This window comes from Phasianus colchicus, chromosome 15 (genome assembly GCF_987193195.1).
Source record: "Phasianus colchicus chromosome 15, bPhaCol1.hap1.1, whole genome shotgun sequence".
Classification (NCBI taxonomy): Eukaryota; Metazoa; Chordata; class Aves; order Galliformes; family Phasianidae; genus Phasianus; species Phasianus colchicus.
The window spans coordinates 7,624,183-7,647,690 of record NC_143450.1 but is presented as its reverse complement, the minus strand read 5'-3'; the positions used below and the strand labels follow the sequence as shown (position 1 = coordinate 7,647,690).

Below are 23,508 nucleotides of genomic sequence, written 5' to 3'. Positions count from 1 at the left end.
TGAATGATAGAATAATACTTGAGTTTATGAATGTTGCAAATATTATCGTTACAAGCAGGAACATTTACAATTTAGGGTTTTGAAAACCTAGTACAGTTTCCTAGCATTTGTCTATATATACTGCCCTTATGTGACAGGAATCCATTCTCTAATATGACTGAGAGTTTGATATAACTTCCTTTTTTAAAAACAGAAATTCTAGCTTTTCTAACAACAACAACAACAACAAAAACCAATATAAACATCTACAAAACAGAAATACCCAAAGGCCATAAAATATATATAAGTGAAGATATGAATATTGTTACCTACAGACGAATGTTTCTACTATATACATAATAGAATACTATACACATAATATACATCTTACCTGCCAAACTAATAAATAGAATCCATTACTGCAGCAGCTAAAGCTCTTTTTTTTTTTTTTTTTTTTTTTTGCAGAAAGTAAAATGCAACATTTGTGCATCAAAGGAAAACAATTACATACCTGAAAAATTTCATACACTGTCTTGTCATTTCAATATATAATTATAATTAAGTGGGTAACAAGGCAATATATTCTGTTTTCAATGAAAATTAGTCATATAGTGATTAATTAAAGATAACATAATAACAAAGACTAGCCATGTTTTCTTAGTATCTTCAATCAAATATTGAACAAAGGTAACAAGATAGACTTTCTTTGCTGTGAACAGCTTTTAGACATAATATGAATAACATTTTGGCGTGATGACTAAGTGAAAAGAATAATGCTTCCACTTGCATTACAATTTTTTTAAAATGAGATACCACCTGATATCACAATGATGGCTGAAAAGTTTGAAAGAAATCAGAAGGAGTAATTGAATCAGCATATTCAACTTGCTTTTTCCTATTCTATTAAAGAATATAATTATTCATAATGATTGTCAGGAGTGCCTTTGGTAGCAAAATAATTCTTCACAATCAAATAAGTAGGCTGGAGAAAATATGCTACAAGTTATGGAAACATTTAAAAAGTGGGTAAAGAAGGAAGCAAAACTCTGAACCAATCTTACTACACCTGCCATAAATGTGCCAAGTACAGAACTTCTGTCATTATGTCTTGATTTGCATTCTTCATGGAAATCAGAAAATTACGTGCTTGTTGTGAAGAACAGCTCATTTAATCATCAAGATTACTTATAAGTGTCACTTAATAACACTACCAAACTGATAGAGGAAATGATAATTTGATTATAAGTGGTAGATCTGCATACAGTAAATCCTGTTATGATGTCATAGGCTTTTAAGAGGATCCAGCTTGGTTCTGAGCTAGAGAGAGCCACTGTGATACTGCGAAGAAGAAAATGCAAATGGCTGACCTCTAGTACTCAAAATCCTAATCTAAGTTCTTGCTAGATAATTTATCTGTGCTCTGTCAGTGCTCACACCTGAGATCAGAACTGGCATACGTAGTTCATACACACATCAAGAACTTTTTCCTCTAAGACATTATTGTGCATTTTAAAGGGACAGAGAAACATTCTTTCTAACTATGTTTTATGGACAAGGAAATGAAAACACAGTCTGTAGCAGAACAGGTAGAACCTATGGAAACATGTCACATCTCACCTACTTGTACATTAACTTCTTCATTTGTTACTCTTGGATCAATCCTGAAAGCAGGACATCTTTGCTTCCGTTCATTTCCTTCTTAACTAGCTATGTCCAGAAATGAGATAAATAATAAAGGGGTATTTAGCAGGAAATACATCAAAGACTTCCAAAAAAGGTAGGTGATCCATCCATTTTTCTAGTTCTATCTGATTCATTTTGAGAATTAGAAACAAAGAGACTTTCCTGATGACTACACTACAGATATTCAGCTTAGTTAAAAGAATTTAACAATATTTAACATCATCACACAGGGCAAATGGAGAGCAAGCTCCTCACTCCCTGTTACCCAACAATGAAACTAGAGCCTAACTGACCTTTTTTGTCAGCTTCCTGGGAGTGCACTGCTGCGGATCTCCCCAAACGACCCTGCACTTGCCTGGGACGTGGTGCCACGACCTCTGGCCCCATGCAGCCCCGGTGCGGCGTAGCGTGAGAGGTGCAGACTGCGGGAAGCCCCTGTTTAGCAGCAGAGGGTTGTGAGCTCACAAAGCCCCTCTGTGAGGGTGTGTAGAAACCTAAGGTCACCGTCTTCTGATATGAGGAACCATGAGGCTGTGGGGATTAAAGACAACGTTCAGAATAGAGGTTGAAAAACAAGTCTGACAGGGTGTGGAAGAGAATGGTGAGAACAAAGGCTCTCTCTAGGAGACAAGAGCAGAAGCGGGGTGCGTAATCCCCAGCTGATGATGACCCTGATGGGAGGAGAAGCATGTGAATAGAAGAAGCAACTTGTGGCTCTGATTGGATAAGCACCTGCAGGGGCAGTTATGTGAAAAAGACTTGTTAAGTGTTCTGTTGACACGTAGGGGGGTGGAAAGTTACGGGATGAAGTTTGAGGTGTATATAAGGGATGTTAGAACCCACAATAAAGGATCTGGATAGTTCACACATCTGCGTCTTTGGCTGCAAATAGCACCCACTGTGTGGTGCAAAAACATGCAGAGGCTGAGTGAACCACTGGAGGATCACTGTTCCTCAGGGCAGAAAGTGAGCAGTTGGGAACCATGGGAATTCACTAATGAAGGAACAACAAGTAAATCCTGAAGTATTACAGAAAACTTTAAATCTCAGATTTGTATCTGCCATAGCATTAGTCACCTTTCTTTACTGGACAAGAAAAAATGTCCCCGATTTTCCAGTAACTGATTGACAGAGCGGTTTGGGACAAAATCCTGATTCTCGGGCGGATGGACAACAAGGCTGCTATCAAGCAAACGGAATTACAGCTAAATCTTCAAGATTATGGAGAGGAGATGGAAGAGGAGGAGGAATCAGTTTCTTAAGAGAAAAAAAAGAATCAAAGATGGTTTTTAACACAGATCCAGGAATTTCTCCTTGATTCTTGCCAACAGATTTTCACGTTGTTCTGTGTGGGCTGCATGACATGCCAGACTCCTGGAGTCTAGAGAAGTTAACCCCACGTACTATAAAAACAGATAATGGACCTGCATATACTTCTAAGTCCACTCAAATTTTCCTTCAAGAATGGGGAGTTACCCATGGTACAGGCATTCCCCATTCTGCCATTGCACAAGCTATCATTGAGTATGCTCATCAAACACTGAAATGTACTCTTAATAAACAAAAAGGGGAGTATGGGAGACACACCACAAGAAAGATTATGTAAGGCTTTGTATCAATTCTTTTGAATCACAATCAGACATACCGTTTGAGCAGACAGACATTTTGGGCCTCCCCAATCCTCCTTCACGCATCTGAGTCTGTGCCTTCAAACACTTTGTGAGGTCACCATGTTCTGATGACTGAGGCTGTGTGAGGTCACAAAGGACCACACTGAGCCTGTGCCCCTGCATAGGACTGTTCTGGCATTTGCAGTGGCTGCTGCAGTGGTGGTAGCAGTGTTGCATGTGTGTGGGTGACCATGGTCCCAGGACACCTCCTCCTCCTTCTCTTTCTCATGGCCCTGCAGGCCTCTGGCATGCAGGCTGCTCCATGGCAAAAATTGAGAGCAGGTGAGTGAGTAGAGATGAGGCCAGCATCGATGGGCAGCACAGGGCTGTGCCCGTTGCACTGCGGTGCTCTCTGTGGATGAAGCCCAGGCCCTCCATATGAAGGCCCTGCTGCAGGCCTGAGGAACAGCCAGGGGTAGCTTTGGAGCAGTTTCTCACTGCCCAGGTGCAAGTCTTCCCCACAAGAAGCATGGATGATTGTTTTATTTTCTATTGCTCTAACTTGGCCTTGCTTTGTGTACGTTACTTCCCTGTGCGAATGGTACAAGGGCTGGATGCCCATCCAGTCCTCAAGGGCTGTTGCACAGGGCCTGCAAGAGTTTTCTGAAAGATGCATGTACAAGCCACCAGGCCGCTCTGCAGATCTGGAAATCTTCATCCACATCCACATTTCCTGTTATTACCTGGCCAACTCATAACAGGTTACTAAGGATGAAGGAGATCACAATATATATATCGTGGGGATATTTCTCCTTTGTGCTGGATTATAGGTTCTCATGTTCTCATGTTTGGTTACAGATGTGCCCCCAGAGAGGGCTTTACCAGCCCTTCCACGGCCTCCTGCATTTGATCCGAGCTGGCATCCCAGAGGTAGGTAGTCAATCTTTATTGACTTTACAGACCCACATCTGCACCCCCTGTCATTACCCAGCCACATCATGACAGGTCACTAAGGATGAAGGAGATCACAACATACATTGGGAACATTTCTCTCTTGTGCTTGATTACAGCTGTACTTGTTGGTGATGAGTACAGAGTTCTGTGGCCTAATCCTCCCCGCAAGCCTCAGGGTGATTCTGAAGGTAAGCTGCTTGAAGAAATGAGCATTTCAGTGTTCCTTTCATGTGAAATGTAACTTCACCTTTCCTTGGCCAATGTACAGACATGGAAAAGAGCAGACTAAGAACAGGTTAAGCTTGGTGATTTGCCAAGCGCTTTATGAAAATGTCCTTGCTAGCCACTGCAGTACTTTGCCACTTCCAACACATGCTAAAAAAACAGTTGGCATACTGAGGTTGCATTTGAACCTGGTGTGAACTCCACGAAGCTCCTGGCATCCCACATGATTAGTTTTGTACCAGTACATTGCTAGTGCATGTAACTCTTTGGAAGATGCTCATCAGTAGAAGAGAGAGACAAACACTGTAGAAAAATCTTGTGCTTGAACTGCATTAACTGTTATTTTGATAAGAAGAATTCTAATGATATAGTTCACTGGAAATTCTCTGTCCTGTATTTGTTTAAAGATGTGGCAGTAGGTGATGGTTATCCAGCTTTCCAGCTGCATTCCAGAGCTGAACATCCAGGAGATCACATGGGTATGTGGTTTCTTACTTCCTTTGAGAGCTTTCAGGCCAAATGCAAGACAGGCATCTCTGCAGGTTTGAAAATTGCATCCTGCATGTGTGTGTCCTGTCACTGCACGATCTCTGATATGCTCTGCAATTCAGTTATGCTGATGTCAATCACAGTATGTGATGAGAACTTCTTATGTTTTCATATTTGGTTACAGATATGCCCTCAAGGAAGGCTCTTCCAGCTCTTCCGCAGCCTCCTGTGCTGGATCCAAGCTGGCATCCAAGAGGTAGGCAGTCAATCTTTACTGACTTAACAGAATAAGCACTACTTTTCTATATTTTTTTCATGCAAACTTTAACTTCATACTTTATGTTAAGGTACTCAGAGAACACGTTATACACCTAGAAGAGGAAAAAAGTCCCAAAAGACATCTAAAGTCTCAGAGAAAACTGTGAAGAAACTGATGCAGGTAGACTTTGGTGAGTCCCAAATCTTTTTTTCTTAAATTTTATTGATGTATTTGTGGAAGACCTGCCTCCTGAAGATAGCATCCTCCTGATGAGGAACAGATACTTATAATCCAACTCTCATGCTTTCTTTCTAAAGACCAACCCGCAAAAACTATGCAGCAGGAAGGAAGCCGTCACATGCTGCCAGTTTCTGATGTAAACAGAAAGGCAATGCATGCAACTAGCATGCCAGGTAAGTGCTGTTCCCTGGCCACCCATTCTCACAAATCAGAATTACTGTGACTCAGTTGGCCCTGGCCCCAGTCAGCCCTCATGTCACCATCTAAACCGGAATGTGTCAGTACAGAGCAAGTGCTGTAGAAGAAGGCAGGAATGGCTCATGAGTATGGCTGTTGTGGAGATCAGTGCCACCAGTGAGCTAAAGAGATGCCTGTAGACATCCATGGAGTGCTTAGACATTTTCAACTCCCCACTGTACCCAGTTCCCAGGTCTTGGGAACACATTAGGAATGCTCCCCTTTTAGAACTGGTCAACTTAAGGGCTATGACCCAAGCTGTGCTGCGCTGGGGTCAGCCTTCCCTCTGCTGCTGCCAGGTTGGAGTCTAGCTTCCACCCTGGGAGGCATCCTTAGAGGGTGCTCAGGAGATGTGCTCTTTGGAGAGCACAAGCAATTCTGCTCCAGCTCTTCCCCCCTTGGATGAAGACTGGACTCTCAACACCCAGCTCTAGCCCATAGTCTGGAGGAACAGATCGGTGAGCCTCCCATTGTGATCCTTCTTGTCCTTTGTTGCTAAGACACACTACTGCATGAGATCTTTTGGACATGTGAAGCAGACTGATAGATTATCTGTAGCACAGAACACGATATTGAGTTGAATTTTCTCTTCTCCTCTAGAGGTGGACTCTCAGAAGAACACAAAGGCAGGCAATAACAAACGTCTGCGGTTGTATATTACAATGTCTTCAGTGGTCCCGATGGTGCTGCTGTCTTTGCGTCTGACATTTTTAATTGGCAAATTGTATCAGAAGAGCAAAGAGCTGTAAGTTGGCTTTTCCCCATAAGTCCTCATTGCTTCAATTGGCAATGAAACCCCTGAAGTTACGGTATCCTACATGGCCAAGTCAGCTGTTGGCAGTACTCTGCTGAATTATTGTTGTAAGATTTTTTAAGCTGGCTTCTTAATTCCCACATGATCAGTAGTATTTTCTGAAATCCATTCTTACAGAATGAAAGAGAAAGAAGAGACAGCACCGGGACAAGCTAACACTGACGCTGCCTTGATTGGACAAGATCAAACTGGAAATGCAGAGTCAAGGGAAGAAACAAAATGATACTCTTACCCAAGAAGATGAGAACATCAACAACAGCCTCAGCCCACGCCCCAGCACTTTTGCACCAGAGTTCACTCAGTGTGGCAGTCAGCATCCCTTTGTGGTACAGTTCTACATTTGAAACCATTTCTTTGGAGCTGTTTGCCTTCAGAAGGGAGTGCTCAGAGTGTTTACTGGTGGAAAATCTGGCCTGTGACCAAATAACTCCAGCTTGGTATGGGAGACTGGGGCATGATACCATTGTATCCTGTGAAGGCAAGATACAAGTGGGCACCTCCCTGCTCCCTCTTATCTGCTGGCAAGGCCAAGAAGATGGGAACAAAAGGAGTTCCTTCCGAGTTTGAACAGTCATTGCACGAAGTTGTCGTCTTCAATCAAACAACAACCTCTGATGACCCATCACAACTGATCATAGCATCAGATCACAGATCAGCATCTGTACTATGAACAACATTAGATCCGTGGTGGTGACTCTTGCTTTCTACAAGGACTCCTTGCTTTTATTTCCTATCTCTTTTCTATCAACCGGCTTCCCTTCCCCATCTCTCTAAGCAGCTGGGATTTATAATAAACTGGTTGGGCTAACATTTGACCTGTTATCTCTTAATCTCAACGTTGGGTATACATATATTAAAAGAACCTCCTCCCCCTCCTATAAATTGGAGTGAGACAGCTGCCACCAGGCACTAACACACCAGAATGGATGTGCCAGGGAGACTTGATGTCCAAATGGCTTCCCTGAGCTGCCATGAATCAGGACAGGAAAGAGGCACTCAGAAGGATGGTTGATCACTGCTGACCACAGTGGTGACAGAGGCTGCAGAGTTGGAGCTGGGAAGTGATAAATGAGCAGAAAGCAGGAGCAGGGCTAGAAGGGAGAGAGATGTGACATCAGTAACAAGAATGGCTATAAAGATGGAATAGAGTATAATGAAACAATTAAAAATTAAATGTTTATTCCATCAAGTAAACAAAGCAGGACCCCTGTAATGAAAGACAGAGGTACATCTCAGAAGCTGTAAGATACATCCTCCTGGGCATTTGTGCAGAGGGAATGTGCTACACATGTAGGTTCAGCATCCGCAAAGCTGCAGAACAGCCTGGGGCACATTTAAGGGGGAACCTGGTATTCCCTGCCAGGAACACAGGCTGTCATCCCCCTCAGGCTCTATGTGTTTGAGTCATGGGAGAAAGTGCAGATCTCCCCTCATTACTCATACCAGGCCCACCGTTGCCTGCCTGCACCCTCTACGCCTCTTTCTTCAGAGTTGGATGAGGAGGCAGGATCTCCACCCAGCCCCATTCTCCCATGCAGCCCTCCTCCAGTGCAGCCCAGAGAAGGTGTCCTGAAGACCCAGCGCTAGCATGGGCAGTGATGCTGGATGTGGATATTTCCCAGACTTGAGGTACCTGGTCCAACAGGGCTCACCAGCAGCCCGTGGCCGCCATAACCTGAGTGTGCATGTCTCTGTAGGCTTCCTGGCAGACGCCCCAAAGGTGTCAGAGGCCAGAGATTTCAGCCCCCCAAACCCTCTCCCCCAAGATTGTGTCCAACAGAGCTGCAGAGCTCTGAGGAAGAGCATGTCGCAGCTCCCTGAAGGAGGATCACCTCAGGAAGGAACAACTGTTCCTTAAGGTCATCCTGCAATAGGCCAGTGAACTTAGTCTGTGCAGAAGTGTGCAGCACCCATCTGCACAGGGCTGAGAGCCCTTGTTCCTCAGCCTGGGGAGGTGTGAGTAGTGGGAAGGCAGGTGTGGTCAGAGGAGCCCTGGCCCCACAGCCTGGCCTCAAAGCATTGCCACCCAGAGCCTGAGAGGACAAGTACCCTGCTGGGGAATGTCCAAGGAAAGGCTGCCCACTCTGTCCTGCCTTTGTCTTGAGATTTATCTTGACTGGCAGAGAAGTGCCACACAGCTGCTCACTCAAAGCAAGAACAATTGGCACAAAAATCAAAGAATCACAGAATTATAGGGGTTGGAAGGGACCTCTAGAGATCATCAAGTCCACCCCCCTGCCAAAGCAGGCTCCCTACAGCAGGCTGCACAAGTAGGTACCCAGATTGGTCTTGAATATCTCCAGAGAAGAACACTCCACCACCTCCCTGGGCAGCCCATTCCAGTGTTCCATCACCCTCGTCGTAAATAAGTTATTTCAGATACTAGTGCGGAACTTCCTATGTTCCATTTTATGGCCAGGCAGCAAATGGGAGCCTCAGTGTTCCTCAGCAGAGAGTCCTTAGCTACTAAGACCCTCCATCCCTTTTTGGTGGCACTGGTATTGATGCAGTGCCCCGAGCGGCCTTGCTCCCTGTGCTTATTTCTTCCTGTGTTCTTGATGTGTTTCTTGGGGCCTGGGTTCTGACTGCTTTCCAGACCCTCATCCCTTTCCAGCTTGAGAGCCTTGAATCTGTTACTCAGGGACCCTGCAGGGGTTGGTGGCACTGTGGCTGTTGGGGGCAGACGCCTCCTTCTGCTTCAAGCAGAGACGAGGGCCCAGCCCTGTTCCTCTCATGGGTTGTCAAGTCCTCTGTCCTGCATGTGAGCAGCTGGATTGGCTATTTCTACTTGTGTGGACTCAACTTGTGTTGCCAGTCTGCAGCAGGTGCAGGTTAACTCCTCCTCCTATGTGTCTCCCTAAGACATTCCCAGGAGCCCCTCGTGCTGCTGATTTCTCACTGCAAACTGGCCATCTCAAGCAGCTCCCTGAGCAGGACACACCTGCACCCATGACAGACCTCTCAGGACCCAGGGGAACTTCCAGATTCCGGAGCAGTCTGGACTGCCACATGACCCCTTGGGTTGTCCACCTGGCTGCCCACATGAGCCCAGAGAGGCTGTGTCCACTCGGTCTGGGTTGTTGTCTCTGCCTGGCCACTGCGATGGGTGCCCGCCATGGTAATTGTAAGAGGCAGCAGCACCCTAGAGCTCTCAAAGAAGGAGAGAAGAGAGGAGAGAGAAGAAGAGGGGAAGAAATGACACCCCCTGCTCGCCCTCCCTGCCCCAAGGACCACCCCAGAGAGCCCGGTGGGCAGCAGAGGAAGTGAAGCCTTGGGCTGGGCCTCGGCCTCTGCTGCTTACAGGGCCGGCTCCTGGGATGTGAGAGCTGCCGGCAAGTGGGCAGCGCTGCAGTGAGAGCTCCGCCCAGGAGCAGCTCCTCCGTTCAGTGCAGCAGGGCAGTTAGCACTCCCTGCAGGTGACAAGGGGAGCAGGGAGAAGTGAGAGATGACATATACATCAGGCAGAGGGAGAACAGAGAGCTCACTGAGGGAGGAAATTTCGCAGAATCACAGAATGGCTTGGGTTGGAGGGGACCTTAATGCCCATCCAGTCCCAACTCCAGATCAGGCTGCCCAGGGCCCCATCCGATCTGGCGTTGGGCATCCCTAGAGACAGGGCACCCACAGCTATCTGGGCAACCCAGAGGAAATGATTTTTGAATTACTTTCCTGGAAAATAGTAAAGGTAAAGAGACAGCTTTTTCAGGCAGCTAAATCCGTTAATGATGAGCCTCATTCACAGTACTCTTTAATATAATGTTATCATAAGAGATTATGTAATGTAAGGATCCAATATCTATTGGAAAATACTTCATTGAACATGTTCAGTAAGAGTACAATACTACACAACTACAAAAACAAACAAACAAAACCAAAGAATGACATAAACAAATCAATTATTTATACATTTCTTTTTGCACGGATGAAACTGACCCACCAGAGTTACACATGGAAGTGACTTTGATTCCTTTGACATTTTGACTAGCTTATTGTAAATGACATTCTTTGAATGGCACACATCAAAAGGTAAAGTAAAATGGCTACTTGTAATGTGAGGGAGCATTACTTCACCGAAAGCTGTGAATATAATGAAACTAATTTTCCATATGAGATAGGTGCAGCCATAAAGAGCTTTATGGCTATATTCTGAACAGCTGCTTGGGTCTTTTCTAATTGCAGACAAACTAAATTGGACAGTGAAATATGTTTTATACTTGTATAAAAATTAGATTAGACAGAAATAGAGAGAAAACGTACTAAATGAATAAACAAGAAAAGTTTTTTAGCTAGTAAATGAGTGAAGATCATCTGACACCAATATTAAATTTTGCCATCTAAAGACTCATTCTGTTTTGTGGCTCAGTAGATTCACTACAGTGCACAATTTTGGGGCAAGTAAATGCATATTTTGGAAATGATTTTTCTTTCTTTTCCCCTTTCTTCATCATCTGTTCTATTTATATTTTCAGTGCATTTTTCCAGATTCAGGAAAGGACTGGAAGACCTAAAGTGAACTTTGATTTTAAGAGGAGGCAATTACATTTTGCCAAGTAAATCTTGGCCCCAGTCATTCAGCTTCTGGGACCTTGATGCAGCACAGATGCTGTCAGCAAAAGATCCCTAATGTTCCTGATTGCCCAGCACCTGTTGCGCACCTCTGAAGTATACAGTACTTCAAAAAACATCCCAGATTGCAATTGCTCTCTTAAGCAGGCATGCAGGTCCAAATCCAGTCAAAAACTGAAGTGGGCACTTCGTGTCACTGTGTAATACCACTAATCTAAATCTGTTCATGCTTTGTCAGGCTGGGACTGCCTACAAAGTGAGAGCTTTTTTTCCCTCAAAATCTTAATATCAAACACAGTTTCATTCATCAGACACTCAGACTGGAAGAAAGTGCACCAAGATGGGGAAGGCAGTCCATCCTGGGCATGCTATGCAGATGGAATGCTCACCTGAAGTGCTGAGAAGGACTAGTGAAGGAGGCTGGTAGGTGATGTGTCATCTTCCTTGTCATCAGCACAGCTTTCAGAGTGCAGTAGGTTGTTGGTGGTGCAGCTTCCACTGTCATGGAAGGCATAATCTTTGTTAACACACTGTTCTATGGTAACAAAAAACTCTCCCTCTCAAATCTGAATCATCAAAGTATGCTTCACGTGTTTTATTCTTATCAGATAAATTCTTCCTTACTGAGTAAAATGAACAAAATATCTACAAATTCATTGGTTAAAACACAGGATCTGGCACTGATGAACATTTCCAACAAATTTTGAGAAAATAATTTCAAGTTATAAGTAGGATTCAGATCTTTAAGCAAGAATCAAAGTAGCTTAGAGAAGAACCTGAGCAATAAAATAATCAAAACTCTGCCTTGTATCCTGTAGAACAAATTAACGAACACATGATTAACTTCTGGGATTTAGGAAATCTCCTATTATCAGATTATTTTGCAAAATTTATTCCAATATTTTCTGAACTGCCAGCTACCTATTATGAAGTAAATAAAAATTCTGGGTTAAGTGAACAATTCTTTAATAAGGCATTATAGTGGATAATATATATCGTTGTGATTTAGCAAAATTAAAAAAATATATAAAAAACAAATAGGTGAATGAATAGTAATACCCTTTTCTAAATGTTTTTCGTCTCATTACAGCCACTATGTTTCACAGCACAGATTATACAAGTGAGTCTACTCTGTTTTTCTTTTCACACAATAAAATAAACAGTGCATCCTAAATTCAAGTGAAAGTTCCTTGGCAGTGTTACAAAATTTTGGATAGTAACTGAGCTCCCAAATAAAGTGTTTGATATTGGAGAAATGAGGCATGAAGTGCGGTAAACAGCTTTGAGCCAGGAACTAGAGATACTTGTCTTTCCTTTGGGGACATGCTGTGGCAGTGTCTCTGATGGTTATAGCTGGGGACTTAATTTGCAGATGAATAGTGCAGATCTGATCATGTGAAATAATTGATTAGTAATTTCTTTTAAATAAAAGCCTTAAAAAACTACAAAGAGCAGGTAGTCATAGCTATAGGTATCCTTGCAATCCCAATTTAACAGATTAAGCATTTTCAGGTTGAAACTGGTGGCTTTTGCAATGAGATTTTCAGTTGCCGCAAACACGGAGAAAATAACTCCCATTTAAAAGGCTATCTATTTACTTCATTACTGTAAATGAGCTTGGATAAGAGAGTATCAACAGAATCTTTCTACTATTGAGAAGCTTGCTATTGACCTTTTTAGTTTTCCTCCTACCACTTTATGTAATATCAAAATCTAAAAATGCTAACTTAGGCCATCTGTTCTTATTCCTATTTCCAGCATACTTTTTTTGTTTTTGTTGCATTCCCTCAGTTTAACTCGTTTTAGCAGTATTGAAACTCATTCTGTGACATTCTGCTACAGGGAAAACCCATATTTACTTCTATACAATTTAATACACTCAATCAAACAATGAATATTCAAATTCTGGAAATAGCAAGACTTGAAAAAGAACTGTGAAAAAAAAAAAAAAGAATCTACTGATAAACACAGAACCAAAATGTTAGAGAGCAGCTGTAATGAATGTTACAAAGCAGAATGAGTATTATAATTAGCCTCTAGACGCTACAACGCAATATATGATACAATGCCCAAATCAACAAATGGAATAAAGAAAAAAATATTTAATTATGCTAAAAATGAATGGAGATAGAGCTAGAAAACTGTAAAGTTTTACAGTTTAATAGTTTATTCACTGCCAAAAGGAGAACAGAAATGATGAGAAATATTTGCATATATGGATGACATTTCAAGAAAAAAAAAAGGTGGAGGGAGAATTTTCTATGCTAGCATTTTGCTTTCTGTGCTGGGGAGAAGGATGAGAATAAATAGCAAAAAAAAAATAAAAAAAGAAAGAAAAAAAGAAAAAAAAAAAGCTGGCCTAACCCTGGCTGGAATTACCTTTGGGATATTGATGCCAAGAATTCCTCAGCTGCTTAAGTACATTTTCTGTCCCTACTTTGAACAGTGTAAAAGAACCATGGTTGGGAGCGTGATCTGACAAAACGTATCTGAAAATTCAGTTAAACCGTCCATAAACAAAATGAAAGGATGCAAATAAGCAAACATGTTGTCATATATAAATAACTCTGGGTCATGTGCGGTCATCTGTCATTTAAAAGAGGCTAATTTATTTGTTTTCCCTGGATTGCCTTTCACAGATGTTGCAAGAGAAATTTTGCCCTCTGTCTTTCTGCAGGATTGTGACTTCAACGTCCACTAGGGAGGATTATTCTGAGAAACGGTCTCTCCATCTGTTGTCTCTTTCAAACAGTGTTAAGCAGTTTTTTTCCTCACTGGAAAAGCTGTCCATACATTCCATTTCCACCATGCAGCAGAAGCCTGGAAGGAGCACCTAGGAAACCTAACCGAATGGAGCAGTTTCAAATACCAATGTTTGTTTAATTGAGAATAAGAATAGATTTACCGTCATATGGAAGATTATACACATAAAGAGTGCATCTTTTAATGCACTGTAACCTGTGGCTATTAATTAAATCCCTTGATACCTCAACAATACTGTCTGCTGCAAAAAAGACCACTTCCTGTTCTCCCTGCCAGCAGGGAAGCTCTGGTGGAGATGTGTGGGAGCCAGCAGAACGGGGCTGCCGTGTTGCTTTTTCACATCCTTCAGGGCAAAAATACTTAGAGAAGTGCTGGGGCAGCTGCCCGTTTCCATGCCTGGGCACTTAAAGCCAAACTCTGGGCCATAGGATAAGCTTATCTGTTTCAAGACTGGAAAGAAAGAAATTTCACTTGTAAAAGCTAATGTCAGAGACATTCGGCTAATTAGCTTTAAAACAATTCAAAACTTCGGAATTTTTTATTTCCCACCGAGAACTGGGAAATTTCAGTTTTACATGTGAACTTGTGAGCTTGGCCCCACCTCTCTGTATTTTTCTTAGAATCTGTTTTGTAGGGCCTGATGAATTATTAATAAAGAAAGAAAGAAATGCCTTTCTGCCGGTGGTTATGCAAACACGCCACCTCAGAGGCACAACATGTTGCTTCTGTTGCTGAGGGCGTTGCTCTGAAATTATAAAAAACTTAATTAAAAAGCATCTCTGAAAAAATTCAGCCACTTTATTTTGAACTACTAGTTTAAATAAGGACACTGGTGTCTGCTGCTACACATACAGACAGAAAAGCTGCAAAACAGCATTTATTCCTGGATACCTTCTGAGATCACTGTTGTTGACGCGGTCTGACAAATATGAAAGTGTACAGTCCATTAGTTTCTTGGGTTTTATTTTGGGAAAAATACAAAGAATTAAATCAATATTTGCTGAAAGAAACAGCTTAAAAGTTTTAAGAAATTAAATCTTGGTTTTAGTTTCTGAGACATCTTTCTAAAATAACGGGAGTGTGTACAATTAACCCAGTAACTAAGAAGTACTTGAAAGCCTCCTTCTACAGTTCTCTTGCAGTGTCAGTTCAGTAGCAGATCAGTACTACTTCAAGTGGGCAAATCTGGGGATTCTCCCACCTGACCCTATGTATTTCAGAGTGGTAGTAGACACAGGGATTGTAAAAAACGTCTCTTTCTTACAGTAGTCTTTTTAATTCCATTTCTCTCGTCTTGCTCTAGTTTTTATTAATATATAAATTAATATTTGATTTAGTCCAAGCCTTTGGAATAATAGAACACACATCGCAAGGCCTTCAGACTTCAAAATAAGCAATGCCACCTAATCATGATTATGACGTTATCAATTTTAATAACAGCACAACTGCTTAATAATTACCATTGCTAATCATTATCCTAACCTGACTAGACATTATAGTTTTTTATATGTTTAAATTTATTTGAACATTTGTATTTTTGCAGTTATTTCTGCTCTAAAATTAGTTTTGTTTACACTGAATACTAAAGGGATTGTGCTGATAGATTAAACCATTAGTTCTAATCACAACAGCTCCTCTGACTTTGCAATAAGAGAACTGGAAAACTAAACTAGCAAGCTTTGAAATGGAAGGCAGCTTACAAATTTTTGTGTTTCTTTTTCTTGTTTCTTTTTTCTTTTCTTTTCTTTTTAACCAGATCTCAGATTTCAGCCTGAGCTGTTAAGAGTTTCTTTGGCAGCTCTTCAGAAATATTTTGTGTTGTCAGTCCCAAATCTGAAAGCTTTGTAGCGCTGAAGAGAGTAAAATACTGAATTAGTATGATTTTTTATCTTCCTATTACTGTATGGAGCATCTCCCGAATCCTCATTTCATATGAAAAATAAACTGTGGCAGCCAATAGGGGAAACATTTCTTTCAGTATACATTGGACTTACTGAGTGACATCTATGGATGATATAGAACTATACAGCACTATATTTAGAACTATAGCACTATATTTATATTTGGGGGCAACAGTATTCTTGGAAACTTAGAACTATGCAGAAATATTTGTAAAAGCTCAAATCAAGTCTACAACGGAGATCATCAGACAACCTACATTTCAGTGGAAAAGGGATAATTCAGAACTCATTTCTATTTTATCGTTATACAATCTGTATAATTTATAGGTGTTAAGGAGGATAATGTAATAGAAAATTTACCATAAAAATATTTACTAAAAATTAAAGTTAATTTGTTAAAAATTACTAATATCTACTATTAAAAAAAGGGAAGCAAACAGGGAAGGGAAATAAGTGTACTGTAGTTCTCTAGCAGACACAATGATCTGAAGAGATTTCTGATGCAGTTACAGTTCTGAGTATGTTGTAAGCAATGCCAGACGAAATACCGTGAAACATAGTAAGTTTATTTTAGAAATATTATCCTGGAAATCATTACTTAGCAGTGGGCTTTCATTTCAGAAAACTGAACTTGAGAGGGAGAGATGAAAAGAAGCTATAGACTTTATATAACATCCTAGGAAATCACTTTTTTTCTTCACTTTCTTTTGATCTTGTTTGCAATACTCCCCATTTCCCATCATTTTTTCTCCATTTGCTTTTTATCTCACACGCCTAATTTCTCATTGCCTTCAATATGTGTTGTTTTCCTCATTTTTTTTCTCATTTAAATCATTAAAAATACATCTTTTTATTTAAGTGGCTTCAAATATTTTCACCACCCTTTAACCTACTAAAGCAATGAATTTCTATGGGTCCTTACAGATAAAAGATATTGGCTTTTTACTTTTATGCTTAAAAGCTTATCTGAGAAATTCTCTTATTTAATTTCAGTCCATTTTTTAATAGAAGCCTTCAGCTACAATTTATACACAGCACTTCTCTGTCAAATGTTGGAAACAACATTGAAGGGACCTTTGTATACTTGCTTGACTTCAGCAAAGTGTTCCAGTGTTCCATGATTCCTACCATAGGACTTACGTTTTTTATTTCTGAATTATCTAAATTTAATTAATTGGTACAGTATACATGCAGTTAGAAGTTTCTTTATGCTATGCACATACTGAAAGCAAACTTCTAAAAAAAGTATGTAAATAGGTTGAATGATGACTGATCCCAATTATACTGGAAATGATTGATTGGAACTCATCCCACTGAAAGTGCCTAGGTTGCTTTGAAAATAATATCTCCTATTTATTTCAGTTTTTCAGCTAGAAAACACTATTCTTCAACGTAGTTACCACCGTAGCCATGCATTTTTGCCAGCGATGAACAAGAGCCTGCATGCTGTACAAGCAGAGCTGATGCAGTGTTTCACAGCTGCTATAACAGCAGCATTGCTAGGAAAATGTTGCCCACTTCTACTCAGTGCATCTTTCATTGTCTCAAAGAGATAGAAGTCAGAAGGTATCAAATCTGGACTATATGTGGGTGTGGTAGGAAAGTGCAGCCAAGACTGACAGTGTGCTCTGTGGTCTTCAAACAATTACCAGGCCTGGCTTCATCACACTGCAAGAGAAAGGCTGCCTCCTTCTCTGGCCCAACTCTGGAAATTCAAGCCTTTATCTTAGTCCTCATTTCAATGTAGTGGTCAGAGTTGATGGTTTGTCTGGGTTCCAGGAAATCCAGAAGGATAACCCCTTTTCTATCCCCAAAAACTGTACATCACAAGATGCTGACAGCTGCATCTTGAACTTTTTCTTCAGTGCGGAATTCACATCTCACCACTCAGTGGACTACCGTTTTGACTCTGGCTCACAGCAGTGGCAGCACATCTCATCACTGGTAATGATGCAATCCAGAAAACTGTCAGCTTCGGCCTTATATTGGTTCAATAGGTCCTGACAAACTTACATGTGGTGTTCTTTCTCTTCCTGTCTGAGCGTTTGTGGGACCCACTTGGTACAAACTTTGAGATATTCCAACATCACCACCATCATTTCCAATGCACTGAAGCTGATACTCAGCTTTGTATGCACTTCTCTGATTATAATCTGCAGATTTGCATGGATAAGCTTATCAAGTTGCTCTTCATTTAGTAGTGGGACAGCTGTGCATGGCTGGAATATGGCATGTCTATCGTATCTCTGTGACCTCTGCTGAGAGGCACCACCCATTGCCTCGCTGTGCTTACATCCACTGTCTGGTCACATTCAATAACAATGAATGTCAGCAGGTGCATTTTTTTCTGGAAGAATTCAGTGACACACTGCTGCTTCATACACACTTCCATGTCAGATGCCATTTTGTCAGACTGCCCTTCTGAAGCCATCTATTGCACGACAACATGTAATGGAATACCGGAGGGAAGGTCTAACCTTTCTTGCCATCCCACCGATATCTGCCTCTGATGTTGTGGGCCATCATAATAAAATAGAAGGCATTATTTTTGGAGCAGCTCTCCAACATAGGGTTCCCTCATAACCCTAAATTTCAGCATGATCCCAGAGGCAGCAGAGGCATTACCTGTCTGTTGTGCCTCATTCTTTCAGGAATGAGAGAATGAATACAACTCTAGTTTATTCCTTTCCTCCTTGTTTCAGTACTTCACTAGCACAAGCAGGAACTGCCTTCCTGAGGTGGTCTCAAAAGACACTGGTCTTTAACTTAGAGATTTAGCACAAGGTATGTGGAGACAGCTGTAGTTCAAACAGTTTCTTGACCTAAGTTTGTTCAATACAAACATACTCAGAATACTACATGTAAGAAACCTTGCTGAAGATGAACACGTACATGCATATATATCTATATATGGCTCCTAAAAATAGTACTTTTCTGAAACTCTTGTGGAGTTGAGATATCTCCTAGGCATTAGTGATACTGTTTAGAAAAGAACCATTATTGTGTTCCCTAGAATGTATCTTGATATGGTGATTTTTTCCCAAGAGTTACTGTAATGGAGCAGGTTCTTTGAACATTACAGCAAGGGAGGAAAGCTTTCTCAAGGTCAGTGGCTGGGATATGTGGAACACAGTTTGCTGAAAGGGTTTTGTGATCAGAGAATAGTAGATGTTTATAGTAAAAAGTACCCTTTGGTATGGCTTTTGCTGGCAGAAACTTGAAAATCTGAGTACAGTAAGCGAGCTTGTAGTTAAAAACATATTTCTGTTCTGTTTTAACAGAAGATCAAAGCATATAAACAAATACAGTATTTTGGGATTGTGTTATGGCAGCATTTAGGCTACCAGAATTTTAAGTCAGATGCTCAGAAATCGATTGCTTGGAATAGAAGCCTGATGAAATGGCTTAAATAAAAATATTTCTGAAAACAAATAAAAATAGCTTTAAACATTTCAACTGTTTTTCTAAGGATCAAGAGATTAGTTGATATGTAGTTATCAATGTCTACCATCTTTATCATGAGCCAGTGTTACCTCTTATCCCAGTTTTATGCCACTTGAAAAGTAGCAAATTAGCTTCAAGAATATTTTGTTGTTACGGTTTTTGTTTGTTTGATTGTTGTTCTTTTCTAAAATGTCACGATGAATGACAAGCTGATACAAAAATGATTCCAGAAAGGGAAAAGATAAATGCAATCTTTTCTGGTGATAACTTGGCAATCTCTTGACACTGACAGTGTGTATATTTTCACTTTACCCCTTCCCCTTCCCTCCCATTATTTCTTTCCACAATCCAAAGGGGTGCTGTCAGCTGTGGAAGAAATTGCTCTGGCTGCATGGAATGAGTGGAAGGCCTGACCTGAGTTCAATACTTTGTTTTTATTTCAGTTGGATCCTTCTGTCTTCTATGGTAATGTATGATACAATATTTGATACACAGGAAAAATAATTTCAATAGTAAGGAAGAGCCAGGTTTTCTTTGGTCTTAAAGACACCTTAGAAATCAATGGGATCTGGAAACCTATATGTAAATGAACAAAATGTCTGCCAAAGTATAGTAGGATGCTGCTGTATTATTCTGGTCTGATATAGAAAGCACACTTTGGAACAATCACATTCGTGTTCATTTATTTTTCATAAGACATCTTTTTCTATACAAAACCTTTAAGTCATTTGTTGTGAAGATATCACGTCTGTGCTCAGGGACAAGTGAATATGTGGGATTGATTTATCACACACAAAGTGCCAGATAAACATTTGACACCAGGCAGCATCCTCATGTAAATTTGGTCCTTTGTGATAATTTATTATGATGCAGTTCTGGAAGATTGCTGTACGATTTAAGCTTGCAGATATAAAATGCAGAAACCTGAGCTTCAAAGGCAATGTACTTGAATAGAAAACAGTCTACTAGGTTTTTGTTTGCTGGAGCAGTTACATCTGCTGCAAATAAACAATGTTTTTCCCCACAAAGGTTGTCATCATAACCAGAATTATAATATAATTACAATATTTAAATGCATTGTGTAAAACCTGGTTTTGCTTTCCTGTCCTCTAAGACAGGGCTACGAACTGTAGGATGATTTTGCATTCAGGATTACTTACAACCAACATTAACGGTGGGTATATTTTATGAATCATGGTCAAATATTCAGACACTGAAATGATGTTAGCTCTGGTATCTACTCTCTAGGAGCACCAAGAAATGTGATTTGACCTCTGTGTGATCCACTGACTGTAACAGAGGCTAAATCCTTAATTCCCATTACCTAAGTTGATGTCCACAGTCAATTGCACATATCTGAAAATCATCATGCATCATAAAATGATGCCACTTTTAATATACAGAACAATCTATACAATCTTTAGGACACACTTATTCATCAAAATGCAATGATAGCCAATCAACAATATAAAGAAAAGGCACAGATAACACCACACCTACCAGAATAATATTGATGGGTTATATCTTTGTACATCTTAATGAATTCCAAGTGGTAGAGGATTAATATAACACTTTCTAACTCCTTTTGAGATACCTTATCTGTGATGGGAAGTGCAAGGAGAAAACAAACAAATAAGAAATCCTGCACACATAAAAAAAAACATAAAAACTTAAGACTTGACACCAGAAGTTTTTTCTTCATTTGCAGACCCTTAGCCTCTCCAACAGAGCATAGTGAGCTGCACCTCCAGAATAAACATGCAGAATAATTTTGCAGGGAGTTGAGGAATTATTTTCAGACAAAAAGATTAGGAAAGATTTTGCTATGGGACAAATTTCAGTAAATAATATGTAGTGTAAAGTTGATACTCCCTATGTAACAGCAGACACAGTGTAGTGAAAATGATAACATTAGCAGAGTTCAGATGCTTAGATCAACTATAAACAATGCTGACTCCCACATCAAAACATACACAGAATTATTAACCTTCCAAGGGATGTTTGGGTAACTGATGAGAGAAACTACAATAGTAAAACCACAAAAGTGTCATGTTGATAGGTAATAAAATGAACGATGAGCAAATGTTAGTGTTTGAATATGCATACATACACATATATTTACACACCTATATTGATAGAGGAATACAGGGAGCACATTTGGAATATTTTATAGCTTTTTATCTGTGAATATTTCACAGATTTGTGAAGTGACAATTAAGAATAAATCAGTGATTGGAAATATTAAGGATCAAGCTCCTAGCTTGGTACTTTGCTTGGAAACATTGATGAACATACAGAGGCAATGTTAGATATGGGCATGAATTATCATGGAAGATAATACCTAGTTCCCAGGTGTGTTTCATTCATCTGATGACATTGATCTATCTCCTGTTGTAGTTACATATACAGTATTTGGAAATGAAATAAAAAATATATAGCTTGATGGCTGAGGGCTGGATCTGTTTTTTGAGCTGTCAGCAGAACAATTACTGCCTGTTTTTGATGGATGAAGTACGCTCTGCATTTGGTCATTGGAGTTACCACATCAGCCCAAGTATTGGCAGGTTTTAGTAGGATCCAGGCATCACATTTGATACCGAAGTAAATGGTGATATCTTTATCCTGTCTGAAGCATTTTACTTGCTTTCTGTTTGAATGCTCCTTAAAACAATTCTTTTTTTCTCCCTTCTAGAGGGATGGGCTTGGAAGTGAGATGGCATCGGGTTACATTTATCACTTCCTGCTTCTTATATTTGCACAATCAGTCTCCCAGCTCCTAAGCAGGTTTGAGGAAGCTTCATGCTGTCTCTGTTTGTTTTGCTTTTAGGCTAAAAAAAAATGGAGGGTCAAGAATTTGTTAGTGGTCCAAGTGACTGTGTTAGCATGAGGTGCCCTGCCTCCGGGAAATCGTGAGATTCCATTTGTTTTACTGCCCAAAAGGCAGCTAAATTAAAGGTTTGAACAGTGGAACCTGGGATTCCAAAATTTGGCAGTATCCAGCTTTCATGAGCATCTAGTGCTTCCCCTCTGCCTGGGAAGTATTTCCTGTGTTAGTCTAACCTGATTTTATTAGGGGGAGGGGAGATGAAATCCTTGCATTTCTCCCTAATCCTATCACACACTAAATCACCTCATTCATACTGACTCCACCAATGCTGCTTTCCTTATTTCCTGAGTTACTTAGCAACAACCATCCCTCCCCTTTCCACTCCCCCGATCCATCCTTTTATTTTTTCGCTTTGCAATCACGATTTTCAAGCTGTTTAGAAAAATGAGGATGCTCAGCAGCACAGGGCAAGCTTTTCCTTCCAACCTCCCTTTTTATGCCTGCCAAATCCTTCTCGCCTTCAAAACGAAAATCCCGGCTGCCTGCATATGTGTAATCAAAGGTTAAAAAGCACCACGGCTGACACCACGCATGTGTTAATCTGTGCTGCAGCAGAGTGCATCATTTCCACTTTGACCTCGGAGTTAATCTGCATTCAGGCAGAAGCTCCATCGCTTTATTCTTTCATTTCTTTCTTTTCCTCTCATTTACTCTTTCCATTGCTGTTTCAGATATTTATTTTTTTTTTTGCATGTATGTGAGTAGTTCTGTAGATATGTGCATGTGTATGCGTTTCTCCTTCCCTTGACTGTTTTTATTCTGTGAGTGTCTATGTGTCTGTGTGTTTTTTCTGTTCTTTTCTCCCAATTATATTATTCCCCTGGATCGGGAAGCTGCTGCCTGCTGCCTGAGCTGACGTTTTTTGATTATATCTGCAAAGGGCTTGTGCAGATCTAATTTCTGCCCCCCTGCATATTAATTCCCGCAGCTGGGCGCAATGTATCATCCCACTGACGGGACCTGGTAGGGAGGGGGGAGAACCACTACCAAAAAAAAAAAAAAAAATTAAAGAAGGGGACGGATCCATCTGCAACCAAGAGGAAAGGGGAAAAAACAGGGTTGGGGGGGAGAGAGAAAGAGACGATTCCTTCAAATCCAACAAGCCTGGGGAGCACTGCACTCTTGAATCCTGCATTTTCTCTCAAAATGATGGTGTGGGCACTTGTGTTCCTCTCTCTCATCCAGTGGTAAGATGTGCTTTCTGATTCTGTTTGTTGGGGAGGGGGGGGGTGGGAGGGCTGGGGGGTGAAGATGCTGTTTGCAAATTCGCAGAGCCGTAGTGAGAATGCTGGAGGTTTGTATAGCGGCAATGCATTCATCTGTCTCTTAGAAGACGAGATCTTAGAATGTTTTATTTCTGTTACAATTGTGGTTGCTCTGAAACGGACGGGGAGGGTAAGCAGCGGGTGTGTGCGGCGATGGTACATGCCGGGTGTTTCATGGAATTTGATGCCATA

At 40.8% G+C, this 23,508-nt stretch overlaps 2 protein-coding genes and 1 long non-coding RNA gene across 6 annotated transcripts in view; 2 read left to right on the top strand and 1 right to left on the bottom strand.

Annotated features, from left to right (window-relative positions):
* LOC116232001 (uncharacterized) overlaps positions 1-3,393 on the bottom strand; it is an 80,324-nt gene extending 76,931 nt beyond the window's left edge. Inside the window, exons 1-2 of one of the 2 annotated variants that reach the window (XR_016471266.1) lie at positions 3,308-3,393; positions 1,956-2,193 (exon numbers count right to left, since the gene is read on the bottom strand). This is a non-coding gene — a long non-coding RNA (uncharacterized LOC116232001). The remainder of the gene's footprint in view (positions 1-1,955; positions 2,194-3,307) is intronic. The other variant, XR_004167584.2, reaches the window with a different exon arrangement.
* Positions 3,394-3,517: 124 nt separating this feature from the next.
* On the top strand, positions 3,518-10,885 carry LOC149915891 (uncharacterized). The gene is made up of 9 exons (XM_090150655.1): positions 3,518-3,614; positions 4,131-4,202; positions 4,343-4,414; positions 4,859-4,930; positions 5,125-5,196; positions 5,288-5,389; positions 5,517-5,612; positions 6,277-6,421; positions 6,608-10,885. Exons 1-9 carry the CDS (start codon positions 3,524-3,526, stop codon positions 6,711-6,713), a joined length of 828 nt encoding a protein of 275 aa, XP_090006781.1. The 5' UTR covers positions 3,518-3,523; the 3' UTR covers positions 6,714-10,885.
* Positions 10,886-22,674: 11,789 nt separating this feature from the next.
* GABRG2 (gamma-aminobutyric acid type A receptor subunit gamma2) overlaps positions 22,675-23,508 on the top strand; it is a 68,439-nt gene continuing 67,605 nt past the window's right edge. For all 3 annotated transcript variants that reach the window (XM_031597901.2, XM_090150651.1, XM_090150650.1), the window contains exon 1: positions 22,675-23,238. In XM_031597901.2, the coding sequence (XP_031453761.2) occupies positions 23,198-23,238 (41 nt within the window). In that variant the 5' untranslated portion in view covers positions 22,675-23,197. The remainder of the gene's footprint in view (positions 23,239-23,508) is intronic.